This window comes from Odocoileus virginianus, chromosome 18, assembly GCF_023699985.2.
Source record: "Odocoileus virginianus isolate 20LAN1187 ecotype Illinois chromosome 18, Ovbor_1.2, whole genome shotgun sequence".
Taxonomy (NCBI): domain Eukaryota; kingdom Metazoa; phylum Chordata; class Mammalia; order Artiodactyla; family Cervidae; genus Odocoileus; species Odocoileus virginianus.
Genome location: NC_069691.1, coordinates 35,462,717 through 35,479,911, shown reverse-complemented (window position 1 = coordinate 35,479,911; position 17,195 = coordinate 35,462,717). Strand labels below are relative to the sequence as shown.

At 37.1% G+C, this 17,195-nt stretch overlaps 1 protein-coding gene across 5 annotated transcripts in view; it reads right to left on the bottom strand.

The window, feature by feature from the left end:
• Positions 1-17,195, bottom strand: part of DENND4C (DENN domain containing 4C) — a 110,796-nt gene that overhangs the window by 15,331 nt on the left and 78,270 nt on the right. For 4 of the 5 annotated variants that reach the window (XM_020904076.2, XM_070480565.1, XM_070480564.1 and 1 more), the window contains 6 exons: positions 15,555-16,711; positions 10,047-10,224; positions 9,130-9,239; positions 8,622-8,797; positions 2,631-2,813; positions 1,349-1,544 (listed from right to left, as the gene is read on the bottom strand). In XM_020904076.2, coding sequence (XP_020759735.2) covers positions 1,349-1,544; positions 2,631-2,813; positions 8,622-8,797; positions 9,130-9,239; positions 10,047-10,224; positions 15,555-16,711 — 2,000 coding nt within the window. Of the gene's footprint in view, positions 1-1,348; positions 1,545-2,630; positions 2,814-7,561; positions 7,609-8,621; positions 8,798-9,129; positions 9,240-10,046; positions 10,225-15,554; positions 16,712-17,195 lie in introns of those variants that run through there. The other variant, XM_070480566.1, reaches the window with a different exon arrangement.

The following is a 17,195-nucleotide window of genomic DNA, read 5'->3' as shown; positions in this document are numbered from 1 at the left end:
AAGACGCTTGCTCCTTGGAAGGAAAGTTATGACCAACCAAGACAGCATATTAAAAAGCAGAGACATTACTTCGCCAACAAAGGTCCATCTAGTCAAGGCTATGGTTTTTCCAGTAGTCATGTATGGGTGTGAGAGTTGGACTATAAAGAAAGCTGAGCGCCGAAGAATTGATGCTTTTGAACTGTGGTGTTGGAGAGAAGACTCTTGAGAGTCGCTTGAACTGCAAGGAGATCCAACCAGTCCATTCTAAAGGAGATAAGTCCTGGGTGTTCATTGGAGGGACTGATGTTGAAGCTGAAAACTCCAATACTTTGGCCACCTGATGCGGAGAGCTGACTCATTTGAAAAGACCCTGATGCTGGAAAAGATTGAGGGCAGGAGGAGAGGGGGATGACAGAGGATGAGATGGTTGGATGGCATCACCGACACAATGGGCATGTGTTTGGGTGGACTCCAGGAGTTAGTGATGGACAGGGAAGCCTGGCGTGCTGCAGTTCATGGGGTTGCAAAGAATTGGACATGACTGAGTGACTGAACTGAACCCCCCAGAGATAGTTCATGTCCCTCAAGACATACCACTACTGATGAAGCTGTCTTGTAAAAATAAACAAATGAACAAAACAACAAAAAACCTGAATCTGATCAAGCTTCAACTGCAATTACCAACTTACATGGCTGCATTCAACAAATAAATTACAAGGGAAAAAAAGAGTCTATAGATTTAAAAAGACTAGAAAACAGATCACCAATTACAAAGCATTATTTGATCCTGATTCCTCAAACTGCAAAACACACATATTTGACATTTTTGAAACCACTAGGAATTCAAACGAAGACTGAATGACCCTGATATTGTTTGTTATTTCCTGGGTCTGATAATGGCACTTTTTTGTTTGTTTGACTTTTGGCCGCACCGTGTGGCAAGTGAGATGCTAATCACCTGACCAGGGACCAACCTGAACCCCTTGCATTGGGACTGTGGAATCTTAACGACTGAACCAACAGCATTACATTTTTAAGAGTCCTTATCTCTTATAGATAAATACTAAAATATTGACAAATGGAGTATATGTTTGAAATTTGCTTCAAATGGATCTGCAAAAGAACTGAATTGGGGTATGCATGACAGAAAAATGTTGTTAAGTTGAAAATTACTGAAGCTGGATGGTGCCACAAAAGGACTCATTGTATGCTTTATTTGTATATATTTTTGCAATTTGAAATTTCTTAGCCTGCTTATGAAAATGTATCACTTTTCATGTGATTAAAAAAACTTACTACAGAAGCAGATGCTATTTTAATAAATACTTACATGAACACACAGTATAATTATAATATTGTTACATACCACAACCTCCTGCAGACTGTTTGGAAGACTAACTGTTGAAATGCCATGAAATGGTCGCTGGGAAAAGTCCATATTTTGCAAGGGACCTCCAACACTGTGACTTCTAGTCAAAGACACATTTCGTTTTGATAAACTATTAGGCATAGGTGAAATTTTCACAGTTTGGACATCTCCGCTGGCTTTCATTATTTCATCACTTAAAAAAATGAAGGAGAAATGCTGTGGTTAGATTGGTTTAAACAGTCTAAATCTGTAGAGCTAGTATTTTCTACAATAAATTTTGAATGTACTGAATATATCAGAGAAGAGTCAGTACTGCCTTATAGGAATTAACTTTTCTTCAGGTATTTTTAAAATCAGTCAGAAAAACAGGATGGAGTGGATGATCTGATGAAGGGTAGGAAGATGGTATATGCTAAGTATTATGGTATTATTTTTAAAAGATTGAGTGCCCATTCATGTGCTCTATTCAAGCATTATCTCACCTTTATTAAACAAAATCACCTGGAAGTATGTATAATGCATCCAAGTAAGTAATGTAGATTCACTGTCAAGTATTTAATGTCTACTAGGCCATGACCTGGGTTTCCCTGTGGCTCAGTGATAAAGAATCTGCCTGCAATGCGAAGATCTAGGTTTGATCCCTGGGTTAGGAAGCTCCCCTGGAGAAGAGAAAGGCTACCCACTCCCGTATTCTGGCCTGGAGAATTCCATGGACTGTATAGTTCATGGGGTCACCAAGAATTGGACAAGACTGAGTGACTTTCACTTTCAAGCCATGACCCACCTAAAAACAGAGGTCAGGTTTTATTTACTTTTTTATTTTTCGTGTTTAGCATAATGCTGAGCATACAACAGGCTCTCAATAAATGTCTGAGTAAATGTTTAAGAGTTAAAGGTATACTTCACCATAAAGAGAGCATGCATCTGGAAACTGGCAGTGACTACACTGAAGGGGAAGATACTTTTTACTTTTGGAAAGTTCATTTTTGATAAAGACCACTGTAAAACATTAAACAGTATTAAAAATGGTTTATCATCAGATTCATTCATTAGATATTTAAACAATGTGAAAATCGCTCAGTCATGTCTGACTCTTTGAGATCCCATGGACTGTAGAGTCCATGGAATTCTCCAGGCCAGAATACGGGAGTGGGTAGCCTTTAAAGTTACATTCTTAAAATGCCAGAACTTATGTCTATGTCAGCCAGGTTGTATTTAAAGATGAAATTTTTACAGGGGCACCCAATTTTTATGAAGAGTTCTCTGAATTCTGTGGTACCTTGATTCAACTGCAGAGCTTGTTTCTTCAGTAATGGTCTGGTTATGTTTTGGCAAATCCATAAAGTTGATCAGGTCAGGTTCTGCTGAACTGGATATGGGTTTGTGCTCCAAAGGTTCACTTGCCAGTGGAATGCTGCCACTTTGTAAACTGTCACCAGAGGTACTTGGTTTCAAGAAAAAGCTAAACATGGATCCGTTAAAAAAAAGAGGAAGTATAAAAAAGTCTATAAAAATCCTAGAATCCGCCCAATGTCATCATATTTACAATCACTGTATAGTAAAATACTCATTAATGAATTATACAAATCCATAGAAATACTGCCTATTTCAAACACACACATACACACACTCTTGCTTTCATTCTCTCTTCTCTTGTCTGAAACTTTTCAAACTAAAAGATCCAGAGCAGGTCACTATAGTTCAATACAAGATCCCTTCAGTTTTTGAGAGACACTAAAGAAAGCTATGGGGGAAGTTGGAAAGCAAAATATTTCATTAATTTTCTTAGTTAAAAAAAATAAAGAACAGCATTTTAACATGTATTAACCTATAACTATTTATAATACCCTTTCCCCCGCTTAAGAATTTCCATTTTTGTCTTTAGTCATTCTCTCTCCCCTCTATTAATTCAGTAATTTATTTTCATCTCCTCTCTCTTTTTCTCCTTCTGGGTGGGGATGGGGTGAGACCTTTGCCTTGCAAGGGACATAAAGAGCACTTTTTGAAGCCATAATAACGTTCTGTATCTTGATTTGCAGAAATCAAATTTACCTTAAATGAAAAAAAATCTGTAAATAAATACTGAACTCTAGTTAATGATAATCAAAGGCTCAATTTTTGGGGGGAAAGGTATTTTTATTAATATAATACTACTACATGTTAGTAGTAATATTATTACTATATATTATTATTACTAATAGGCCACATTGTGAAGCATGCAGGATTTTAGTTTCCTGACCAGGGTTGAACCTGTGTCTCCTGCAAAGCACAGAGCCCTAACCACTGGACTGCCAGGGAATTTCCCTCCCCATCTACATCTTATTTTAAACAAAGAAAAATATAAGATGGATTGGTGGATGGATGGAAGAATAGATAGGTGATAAAGCAAGCAATGTAAACCTTAACTGAAGAATATAGGGGTGGATATTTGGGTGTACTGTAAAAAAAATTTTTTTTAATTAAACTTGGCCATAAGTAGGAAATTTTCCATAATGACATACTGGGGAGGAAGATTAATAATGCTGGTTTATATTCAATTAGAAAATATAAGATACCACAAAAGCTTAAGAAACACAATTAACAAAAAAGTACAAAATTTATGGAGAATAATTTAAAACTCTATTAAAAGAAGATCTAAAACAGGGAGATATATACCATGCTCATAGGAGAGTAACACTAAAGATGTCCATTTCCCCAAAATTAACCTACAAATCTATTTGAATCCCATGAAAACTTAAGGTGGACTTTTTCTGTGGGAGAGGACTCAAAGTTACTCTAAAGTTTTATATGCATAATCAAATAATTATAAGAAATTTCCAAAGGGGGAACTTACCCTACCAACCAGACATAACATAAATGTAGTAATAAAAATAATACAGTATTGACAGAACACAGAACCAGAGTGAGGTATACATAGGAACTTGATATATGGTAAAGGTGATACTACATATAATATTAATGAAGGAAGGATGTAAAACTGACTCATTATATGGAAAAAAATAAACCTGGATCTCTATGATCATACACAAAGGTAGACTACAGATGTATTTAAAACCTAAATACCACAGGGAAAATAGAAAGGTAACAGAAGAACATTAGGAAAAGATTTTCATCTACTACAGATGGGAATCTTTGGAATCTTATATAAAAAGAAGATTTCAAATACACAAATCATAAGGTGGAAAATTAATGCATGATAACATCAAAACTGGTCATTTCTCTTCAAGGAATTAATATCAAGAATATTAAAGACAGGAATTCCCTGCCAGTCTAGTAGTTAGGACTCTGTACTCTCACTGCCTAGGGCCTGGGTTCCATCCCTGGTCAGGGAACTAAGATCCCACAAGTGGCATGGTGCGGCTAAAAAAAAAAAAAAGAATAGTCAAGACAGATCAACAAGGAAAAGAAAACTAAATACAAAAATGAGTAAAGGTGAGTGACATCTGCAAGGTGGCACGGTGGAAAGTTATGTTTATCTTGCCCCTTCAGTTTACAAGCAGTTAAACATCCACAATGCAACAAAGGTATCTCTGCCTGATACACTGGAGATTCCCACACACCTGTCCATCTAAAGGTGGATGGACTAGAACACACAGAGGAGGCAAAACGGAAGGAACAGCACAAGTCCAGCCTCCAGTTTCACCTTTCTGCTCTGGCAAGCTCTGGCAAGCCTCAGAAAACCGAGCAGCAGTGCAGGCAAGTGCACACAGCTCCAGCTTCCCAGAAGCAGCAGCAGCTGTCACGACAGCTAACTGAGGGGCAAAGGGGCCTGGGACCTCATCCCTCTGGCCACTGAGGAACCCACAACTCTGGCCCCCTGCCCCGCCTTCCCACGCCAGGGGAGCCCAGACCAGAGGGAAGAGCCCACCACCCCAACGCACCGGGTCGGAAGACCCCGGCCACAGTGGCAGCAGCAGAGCACTGATGAGCCCAAGGCCCAGAGAGCAGTAGCGAGGCCACACGGCCACACCTCCGACAGAGGCAGTGGGGTGTGGGGGGTGCAAGCGCAGGTGTAATAGAGGCAGCTCAGGTAAGAGGAGCCAAAGACTTGTGCTATTAGCATATCACCACCTACCAGAAAACAAGAGACCTCTATTTTTTGACCAGTTGAATTGTCAGAATCAAGCAGAAAGGTGTTCAGTACTTCAAATATGTTGGCAAGGGGAACAACTCATCAAGCATCATGAAGCGCCACAGTTACATGTATCCTCCCCACACACAAAAAAATTACACTCCCCCAGAACCCAAACTTAAAGCTATAAATACTGCAATCTAGCTGAGTAACATAATGCAAAATAGCTGTCATAAAGAAACTCAGTAAGCTAAAAGGAAACTCGGGCAGTTCAATCTCAGAAGTGAAATTACTAAACAGAGAGAATACTCTATAAAACAAAGAGTATCTGGGATGACTGGGTGTAAGATAGGCTCAAGGATGTACTGTACAACATGAGGAGTACAGCCAGTAGTCTGTAGTAACTGTAAATGGAAAATAAAAATTGTATAAAAATAATAATAATAGAAAAAATAATAAAAATAATAATAATAAAAAAGAAAAGCAAAACTCCTACATAAAACAATACCCAATGACTTGTTGTCTCCAGAAGACTCACCTCAGCTCCAAGGACAAATGAAGACTACATGTAAAGGAAAAGAATATGATACTCCAAGAAAACTGCTGCCAAAAGAAAGTGGGTACAGTCCTACCCTTATCAGACAAAATAGACTTCAAACCAAAAAAGGCAATAAAGGACAAAAATGGATAGTAAATAATGATAAATATTTATCATTTATTAATGATAAATTAATGATACAGAAATACCAAAATACATTAAAAAATAACAGATCTATAGAGAGAAATTGACTAACATAGTAAGAGACTTTTTAGTATCCCATTTACATCAATGGATAGATCAGACAGAAAGGAAAGCAGCCTTAAATGAAACCTAAGATCAGACGAATTTGATAAATTTATACAGAACATTCCATGCAAATGCATCAGAATACACATTCTTCTCAAGTATACATGGAACTTTCTCAAGGATGTACCATATGTTGAGACAGAAAACAATGCTCAATAAGTAAATAAAGCTCAATAAATAAAAGACTGAAATCATATAAAGTTACCTTCTCTAATCACAGTGGTATGGAACTGGAAATCAACTACAAGAAAGCTGAAAAAAATCACAAATATGTGGCTAATGAACAATAAGCTACTGAAACACTGGTTCAATGAAGAAATCAAAAGAGAAACAAAAAATTACCTGAAGACAAATGAAAATATGACATACCAACATCTATGGGATGCTGCAAAAACAGTACTAAGAAGGAAGTTTAGAGTAATACAGGCCTACTTCCAGAAACAAGAAAAATCTGAAATAAACAACCTTACACATAAAGGAACTAGAACAAGAACAGGGAGTTTCCTGGTGGTCCAACGGAAAGGACTCCACGCTTTCACTGCCAGGGCCCCAAGTTGGATGCCCAGTCAGGGAACTAAGACCCCACAAGTCACGGGGCACAGCCAAAAATAATGCGAGAAGAACAAACAAACCCCAAAGTCAGTAGAAGGTAAGAAATAAATAATAATGATCAGAGTAGAACTAAATGAATGAGACTAAAATGACAACAGAAAAGATCAGTGGAACTAAAAGCTGGTTCTTAAAAAGATAAACACAATAGACAAATCTTTAGCTAGACTGAGAGAGAAGGCTCTGATAAATACAATCAGAAACAAAAAGAATATAACAAAGGGCACCAGAGGAATACAAAGAATTATAAGAGTATTTTAAAAACCAGCTATTTACCAACAAACAGGACAACCAAGAAGAAATGTATAAATTCTTGGACTTGTACAACCTTCCAAGACTGAATCATGAAGAGATTTGAATTGATTCATTCTTAGTACAGTCTGAAGCAGTAATCAAAAAGCCTCTAAAAAACAAATGGCCAGGACCAGGCAGCATCACAAGTAAATTCTACCAAACATCTATAGATTTAATGCCTATCATTTCCAAACTATACTGAACAATTCAAGAGGAGGGAACACTTAACTCATTTTACAAGACCAACATCACCCAGATGCCAAAACCACATAAAGACCACACAAAGTAAGAAAACCATAGGTTGGTATTTCTGATGTACAAAGATGCAAAAATCCTCAACCAAATACCAGCAAACCAAATGCAACAATACATTAAAAGAATCATATACCGTGCTCAAGTGGGATTTGTCCATGGGATGCAAGGATGGTTCAACATCTGCAAATCAATCAATGTGATACATACATTAACAAAATGAAGGATAAAAATACGATCATCTCAACAGGTGCAGAAAAAGCAGTTGATAAGACCAATCATCCATTTATAATAAAAACTCTCCACAAAGTGGATATAGACAGAATATACCTCAACATAATAAAGGTTATATATGACAAGTCCCCAGCTAACATCATTATCAGAGGTGAAAAGCTGAAACATAACACAGAAGTCCTAGCCACAGAAATTAGGCAAAAAAGAGAAAAAAAAAGGCATCCAGTTTAGAAAGGAATAAGTAAAACTCACTGTTTGCAGGTGACATGATTTTATATCTAGAAAACCCTAAAGAATCCACCAAAAAACTATTAGTAGTAATAAATGAATCTAGTGAAGTTGCAGGGTACAAAATCAATAAAAACCTGTTGTATTTCTATATATTAAATGAGCTAGCAGAAAGTGGAATTGAGAAAACAATCTCATTTACAATCACCACAAGAAGAAAAAAAAATTATAAGTATTTAAGTCAGCAAACAGTTACCAAACTCTCAATTACTTAATGACTGATTATAGATCAGTTAATCCCTTTTCCAATGCCTAGAATTCACTCATTTCACATTACAGAGCACCACCATAAAGGGCAACAAGTTAAGAAAAGAGCTAAAGTCCCCTTCATCTTTTTTTTCTTTTTTGGGGGGGGGGGGTTCCAGAGCACATAATCAAGGTGATTAAGGCAGAAATATCAAAATAATAACTAATGTTAGAATCCTGAATTTACAATAACTGATATATAACCTATAAAGTTTAGCTCCAAAAATTAACTATTAATAATAATCATTTGTTAAATAACATGGAAGAACAGCCTCCTACAATATTAGTATTTTCTCTCAAATATTGAAAATGAAGGAGGGCAAGGAAAGGAACATCTGAAACACACCATGACTACTTCACTCTTCCACCAGAAGTCATGTCTTTTAGAGGGCACATACCTCTCTAAAGGGAGCTTTTATAATACTAACCTTGCAGAGCCTCTTAAGTCTTTAAATTCTATATTGAGAAGAGGCAAGAAGTTGCTTTTACAGAAGGGACAGGCTGTATTCAAATTTGAATCATCTGCCGTCCATCCAGCCATAATTTCTTCATCATAAACTAAAGCTCCACAAACTCTGCACTGTGAACAACTTGACATCAAAACCTAAGAGCAGAAAAATGCACATACTGAAAACCACCACAGTGAACTTAATAGGTCTTAATAGGTCTTAATAGTCTTAATAGTCCATCCTCTTGAGACAAACATAGAATTGTATTTATTCTGTGGATCACATTTGAAATTAATAACGGAACATTTACTTTATAGGTAAAACTACTGGCTTATTGCCTTATTTACATAAGACACCAAGGAAATTCAACAAAATGACTTATTTTATTAGTCTGTCCATGAAGGTATCATTGAATTCTGTTAAAATGCCAATCTGAAATGAAAATGCTTACTGCCACTTTATTATGGGCTGAATATAGAACTTTTACCTCCATTGCACAATTCTGATAGATGCTGGACATGCTGGTGTTTTGAGAAGAACCATGATCTGACTTTTCAAATTCCTGCCCTTTTATGCCTCTTGGAAATGGAAGTTCACCTACAGAGAAGTAAACATCATAACACATTATGTATGAAAATGTCCTTATTCTTTGGAAACCCATATGTAGGGGGAAATACCATGAAGTCTGCAATTTATTCTCAGTTTAGTATCAAAATCTACTTATGTACATTTAACAACAGTTAATCAAATCTAGGCGGGGAATATATGATTGTTCACTATATGATTCAACTTTTTAAGGTATTGGAAATTTTTCCTAATAAAAAGTTGGAGAAAATGAATAAAATTACAATTAAAAAAATAACACAGAACTAGGAGATTTCAGTAATATAGCAAAGAAATTCTCAAACTCTAGTAAGTATCTGATTCGCCTGGAAAGCTGGTCAAAAATATATAAAGTTCCATTCCACAGATTAAGTCTCAAAAGTTTTAGCCTAGGGCTTGGATATTTGTATATAAACAAATACCCCAGGTGATTTTGAGACACACCAAAGTTTGAGAACTAATGATACAATCCACAAATATACACAAATAAAAATAAACTCAGTGGATTTCCCAGGCAAGAATACTGGAGTGGGTTGCCATTTCCTTCTCCAAGTTCCCAACCCAGGAACTGAACACGCATCTCCAGCACGGCAGACAGATTCTTTACCACTCAGCCACCAGGGAAGCCTCAGTCTGATTCCACATAGTACTTCAAGATCTTATAAAATAACAGTGGTAATATGGTGTGGCTATATACAAATCGATCCGATCATCTCGACAGATGGGGCTTACAGTGTGTGTGGTACAGGGATAAGAATTACGGGCATGTAAGTCAGAAGAGAGGACAGTCCTCCCCCTTACCTGGTGAGTAATGCAGTTTTCCTACATCTCCACTGCTGCTACTACTGCCGAGGCTTGTGTTGCTCTGGGTAAGTTCACTGGGGACCAACCCTGAGATACTCGTATTAGGTGATAGATTCTCTCCCAAAATATGGTCTTCAAGGCCAGCTGGGAAACTGTAATCTCTATTTGTTTCTTCCTTTAATTGGAAAAAATAAAATCCCACATACATACATAAGATCTTCTCCAATGAGAATATATTCACTCTATCCTTTTCTCATCACCATATGTTCTGAAACCTTGACCTCTATTATTTGGAATTTCTCTTCCATACTCTTAAGACATTCAAGCAATGACCTATGCTTTAAGATCATGCTGTGTCCCTAATGTATATTAGGACTATGGGGTTTATCCCAATATTCAAACTATAAAGTGAAGGAACTCTAGGAACTCACTGTGTCCAATGTAATCAGAGACCCCAGTACAAACAGAGTAGGGGCTTAAGAGTCAGGAGAGCCAGACTGTGGTCTTGTCCCCCATTACATCCTCTGATACTACAGAAATGATCCTACAGAAATGACTTACTTCCCTTTAAATTATGTTATCTGAAAAATGTGGATAATATGAGTACATTAAAATCAGATAATTGTGAGAATTTTTGCTGGCAATATGATTATTCTGAAAACAACCATCATTATTAGAGGAGTAAAACATGAACAAAATTCTGAACACTGTAATTGTTGATTACAGTAATTGTAATGCTTTAACTGATTGTTGATACTTTAAGATAAAAAACATTTCACTAAGCAGTTTCCTTCTGAATTTTTGCTTTAAAGAAGACTTATATGTCTTCCTTATTATAAAACTTCTTCTGGGTATACATCCAGAAAAAAACAGAAACATGAGACATGCACCACAATGCTCAGAGCAGCACTATATATAAAATAGCCAAGACATGGAAGCAACCTAAGTGCTTATCAACAGATGACAGGATCATGCAGATGTGATAAAAACACACACACACAATGGAGTGTTACTCAGCCATTTAAAATAAATGAAAAATTGCCATCTGCAGCAACATGGACGGACTTAGTATTATGGCTAGTGAAGTAAGTAAGACAGAGAAAGACCAATACAGTATATAGTTCATGTGGAACCTATAAAGTAACACAAACTAATGTATATACAAAACAGAAACAGACTCACAGAAATAGAAAACAACCTTGCAGTTACCAAAGAGTAAGGGGAGAGGGACAAATCAGGGTTTTGGATTTAACAAACTACTTTATGTAAAATAGATAAGCAACAAGAATTTACTAAGAAATAGTATGTGGTTTAAAAAAACTCAGGAAATTAACATGTGATACAGTATTAACTAAAGTACAGATTTTGTTCAAATGCCACAAAATTTTATGCTAGTGTCTATTATTTGTTTTCACACCTTATTCAAGATTCCACATTGTATTTAGTTGCACTGAACAGCTTCAGCTGCATGCAACAAATTCTGGTAAACTCTCTTTTATTTTTTATTATGTTACAAATATTTTCTAATTTTCCTTGTTATGGCTTCTTTGATACACCCATCATTTAAAAGCAGACATTTAATTTCCAATTACATAGGTTTATAAAGTATCTTTGATATTTCTCATTTTGCTACTAATATTCTCATTTAAATGCTTTTTTCTCTGCAATCACTCCTGTATTTTTTCAGTCTTTTAACTTTACTGAGGTTTTCAATGGCTAAGTCAAAGATCTCTCTTGGTAAATGTCACATTGCACTTGAAAATATGTAGGGTATTTTCAAATATCTTTTGATATGGATTTCTAACATAATTCCATAATGGTAAAAGAACAGATGGTAAGAGAATAGCAAGGAGCGAGAATAAACCGTTCCTCAGCAATCAATGCAAAGAAATAGAGGAAAACAATAGAATGGGAAAGACTAGAGATCTCTTCAAGAAAATCTGAGATACCAAGGGAACATTTCATACAAAGATGGGCTCAATAAAGGACAGAAATGGTATGGACCTAACAGAACCAGAAGATATTAAGAAGAGGTGGCAAGAATACACAGAAGAACTAGACAAAAAAGATCTTCACAACCCAGATAATCACGATGGTGTGATCACTCACCTAGAGCCAGACATCCTGGAATGTGAAATCAAGTGGGCCTTAGGCCGCGTCACTATGAACAAAGCTAGTGGAGGTGATAGAATTCCAGTTAAGCTATGTCAAATGCTAAAAGATGATGCTGTGAAAGTGCTTCAGTCAATATGTCAGCAAATTTGGAAAACTCAGCAGTGGCCACGGGACTGGAAAAGGTCAGTTTTCATTCCAATCCCAAAGAAAGGCAATGCCAAAGAATGCTGAAACTACGGAACAATTGCACTCATCTCACACACTAGTAAAGTAATGCTCAAAATTCTCCAAGCCAGACTTCAGCAATACATGAACCATGAACTTCCAGATGTTCAAGCTGGTTTTAGAAAAGGCAGAAGAACCGGAGATCAAATTGCCAATATTCGCTGGATCATCCAAAAAGCAAGAGAGTTTCAGAACATATCTATTTCTGCTTTATTGACTATGCCAAAGTCTTTGACTGTGTGGATCACAATAAACTGTGGAAAATTCTGAAAGAGATGGGAATACCAGACCACCTGACCTGCCTCTTGAGAAATCTGTATGCACGTCAGGAAGCAATAGTTAGAACTGGACATGGAACAACAGACTGGTTTCAAATAGGAAAAGGAGTACGTCAAGGCTGTATATTGTCACACTGCTTATTTAACTTATACGCAGAGTACATCATGAGAAACGCTGGGCTGGAGGAAGCACAAGCTGGAATCAAGATTTCTGGGAGAAATATCAATAACCTAGGATATGCAGATGACACCACCCTTATGGCAGAAAGTAAAGAAGAACCAAAGAGCCTCTTGATGAAAAAGAGGAGAGTGAAAAAGTTGGCTTAAAGCTCAACACTCAGAAAACTAAGATCATGGCATCCGGTCCCATCACTTCATGGAAAATAGATGGGGAAACAGTGTCAGACTTTATGTTTCTGGGCTCCAAAATCACTGCAGATGGTAAATGCAGCCATGAAATTAAGAGACGCTTACTCCTTGGAAGGAAAGTTATGACCAACCTAGACAGCATATTAAAAAGCAGAGACATTACTTTGCCAACAAAGATCCGTCTAGTCAAGGCTATGGTTTTTCCAGTGGTCATGTATGAATGTGAGAGCTGGACTATAAAGAAGGTTAAACACCGAAGAATTGATGCTTTTGAACTGTGGTGTTGGAGAAGACTCTTGAGAGTCCCTTGAACTGCAAGGAGATCCAACCAGTCCATCTTAATGGAGATCAGTCCTGGGTGTTCATTAGAAGGACTGATGCTGAAGCTGAAATTCCAATACTTTGGCCACCTGATGTGAAGAGCTGACTCATTGGAAAAGACTCTGATGCTGGGAAAGATTGAGGGCAGGAAGAGAAGGGGACGACAGAGGATGAGATGGTTGGATGGCATCATCGACCCAATGGCCATGGGTTTGGGTGGACTCCGGCAGTTGGTGATGGAAGGGGAGGCCTGGCGTGCTGCGGTTCATGGGGCCGCAGGGAGTCGGACACGACTGAGGACTGAGCTGAGAGAGAACAGAACCTATCTGACTGCAGTCACGTGAGGCCGTGAAATGTCTGCACCTTGTTTGATGTTGCTGGGTATGTTCCAGAGTCTCCTGGTTTATAGTCTATGAGAACTTGAACAGAATTTGTATCCTGCTGTTGTGTGAAAACTGTAGAAATCTTAATTATCTTCGATTGGCTCACAGTGCTTTTCAGGTCTACTCTTCCCTTCTACTTTTCTATTCATTCTATTAATTTTTGAGAGTTTGATACTGAAACTCCATATAAAAATCTTAATTTATCTACCTAAAAATAATTGTAATATACAGTGCAACTATATATAACTATATATAACTTTATTTTGTATATTCCAAGTCTCCTGTAAATGTGTTATGATACCTTCACAACAAAAAAATGTAACAGTCTACAAAGTATGCAAAAATTAAAAGAAAAACAACAAAAAGAATTTACTGTAACATAATTATACCCAATATCTTGTAATAACCTATAATAGAATATAATGTGTACTATGCTGTACACCTAAAAGTAATACCGTATTATAAAATCAACTAATACAGGATTATAAAATCAACTAATACAGGATTATAAAATCAACTTAACTTCCAACAAAAACTTAGCTTTACTTATGGAGTATGAAATCTATCAATTGAGTTGTAGAGTGATTTATGTATCTTAAAGAAATAACAGGTCAAAGTTATTTAAAAAGTGAAGTGACAAATGTAGAACAGACTGGTGGACACAGTGGGGGAAGGAGAGGGGAGGACAAATTGAGAAAGTAGCACTGACATATATACACTATCATGTGTAAAATGTAAGTAGCAGGAAGCTGCTAAATGACATAGGGAGCCAGCCTGGAACTCTGTGACAACCCAGAGGTGTGGCACGGAGCAGGGGGAGGCTCAAGATGGAAGGGAGATATATATATATATATATATATATTATATAAATACATAAAAAAATATAACATACATGTTTTATATAAATTATATAATTATACACATATAACATATATATTATATGTATATATATATATATATATATATATATATATATATATATCCCCTCCATCTTGACCCTCCCCTCCACACCTCTAGGCTGTCCTTAGAGTGCCGGGCTGGGCTCCCTGTGTCATCTGTCAGCTTCTTGCTAGCTATATATATACATACACATATATGTGTGAAGTGAAAGTCACTCAGTTGTGTCTGATTCTTTGCAACCCATGGACTGTATGTAGTCCACGGAACTCTCCAGGGCAGAATACTGGACTGGGTAGCTTTTCCCTTCTTCAGGGGATCCTCCCAACCCAGGGATCAAACCCAGGTCTTCTGCATTGCAGGCGGCTGTTTACCAGCTGAGCCATAAAAGAAGCCCAAGAATACTGGAGTGGGTAGCCTATCCCTTCTCCAGTGGATCTTCCCGACCCAGGAATCAAACCGGACTCTCCTGCATTGCAGGCGGATTCTTTACCAACTGAGCTATCAGGGAAGCCCAAATAAACATATACATAAAAAAATGCAATGACTCACAATGAGTACAGCAGAGACCACCACAACATTATAAAGCAATTATCCTCCACTTAAAAAAAGTGATATGCAAATACAACATGGCATTATTATTAGATTCAACATTAATCATTAATTCTTTCAACTAAATAGACAATGTGTTAGTTTAGACTGAGCTGTGGAATTGTAAAGTAGTCCTGATATTCTATTTCTTCATTATTAAATTCCTTACATGTATACTTACGTCATTTCAAGGAAGAAGTAGGATATGCATGTTTTAAGATATAAAAAACAAAGTTACCAGAAAACTCTAAATAATAATTCATATATTAAAAAAATACTCCAAACGTTCCAACATCAGACGGCTGGCACACATAAAGCGCTCTCACCTCATCATCTGAGTAGTTGTAGGCAGACGCTACAGCTCCCCACATCTTACTGGCTACTGTTGCTGCTTGTTTCATACCAGATTTTAGCACATCCATCTTGGGTCCTGAGAGGATATTGTCCAGCTTTAGCCCTGACAAAGAATTGACCACAGAACCCAATGAGCCGTGTGGTGAAGAACGGACCAGTGCTGATAAAGAAGTTGAACGTTCCTTAGGACTTCGGGAGGGAGTCTGTTGCTTGAGACGCCCCGTAAAAGTTTTAGACCTGGACACTGAAGGGGAGCCCTTTTCACTTTCAGGACTCTCCTGTGCTGGCGGACCATGATCTAAAGGTAGGCTTGATCTCCTCTCTAAAGAGTGAATAAATGCACTGGTAGCACCAGACTCTCTGTTTCCCTCTCCATGTAGTTCCATACTAGAAGACTTGCTACCTAAGGGACTCTTCAGATTCATATAGCTTTCAATTTCATCCGCCAGATTACGCGCAATAACTGGAGAAAACAGCTTCTCTTCTGAATCAGTTTTTTCTCCTATACATTCAGTGGCTAAAAGTGACAAAGGATCTAGTCCAGTTTCAACATCTTCCCTCTCGACAGCTTTAGCAACACCATATAAGCTATTTCTTTTGTTTGCTAGATCTCTGGATCCTGCTTTCGAGTCTCTGGACTGATTACTGTCATTCTGTAGACTGTCACACGTATCCTGTGTCATAGTAGCTTTAGCTACATTTTCATCAACCACAGGTTCGATCAACTCTTGGCTTTCCTCAAGCATCTCTAACACCAATGATCGGTGCTCCGAATCCCAAGTGCTTTCAGATACACGAGTCCTAGTGTCAGCTGGATGACAGCTAATACTCTCAAAACTATGGGTTCTTGAATTATGAAGTGGAGAAGTCTTAGGACTTGTCGTCAGTGCTGTGAGAATCTTGGCATCTGCTCCCATCATGATAGCCACTTCACTTGAATTCAAATCCAAACTGCTCTTCTTAAGTAACATTCCTGCTCGACTTTCAGAACTAAAACTACAGCTTCTCTCTGGAAAATGCTTTTGTCTTTTTTCTCCTCTGTCACCATTCTTCTTGAGATTAATAACTTCACCAAAGACAGCATCTTCAACTGGATCTTGACTAGAAAATAATACATTTGATGTACTGCCTAAAAAGAGAAAGTACAATATTAAAAATACATTTTTTCTGATTTTTGAAAATGAGACATGCTCAGAGTAAAAGATTAAGGTTAGATGGTATACAGAAAATGTCCAAAACACTGCTTAACCCTGTGTCTTAAAAACATTTTAATGTCTAATATGCCTTTTATTTTCTATGCATATACATACATATTTTAAGAAAAGATCATGCAATATATACTGTATAAACCTGTATTGTTCACTGACAGATATCATACCTATCAATAAACATAATCTATAAACATGTTTTATATTTTAAGAGTTTTATATTCAACTTAAGAAATATATTCTGTGTTAAACAGCAGACCTAAAAAGAAACAGCAGAGCTGTATGCAGGGCAAGAATCAACAGTTAGAACCGGACATGGAACAAAGGAATGGTTCAAAATTGGGAAAGGAGTATGTCAAGGCTGTATATTGTCACCCTGCTTATTTAACTTACATGCATAGTACA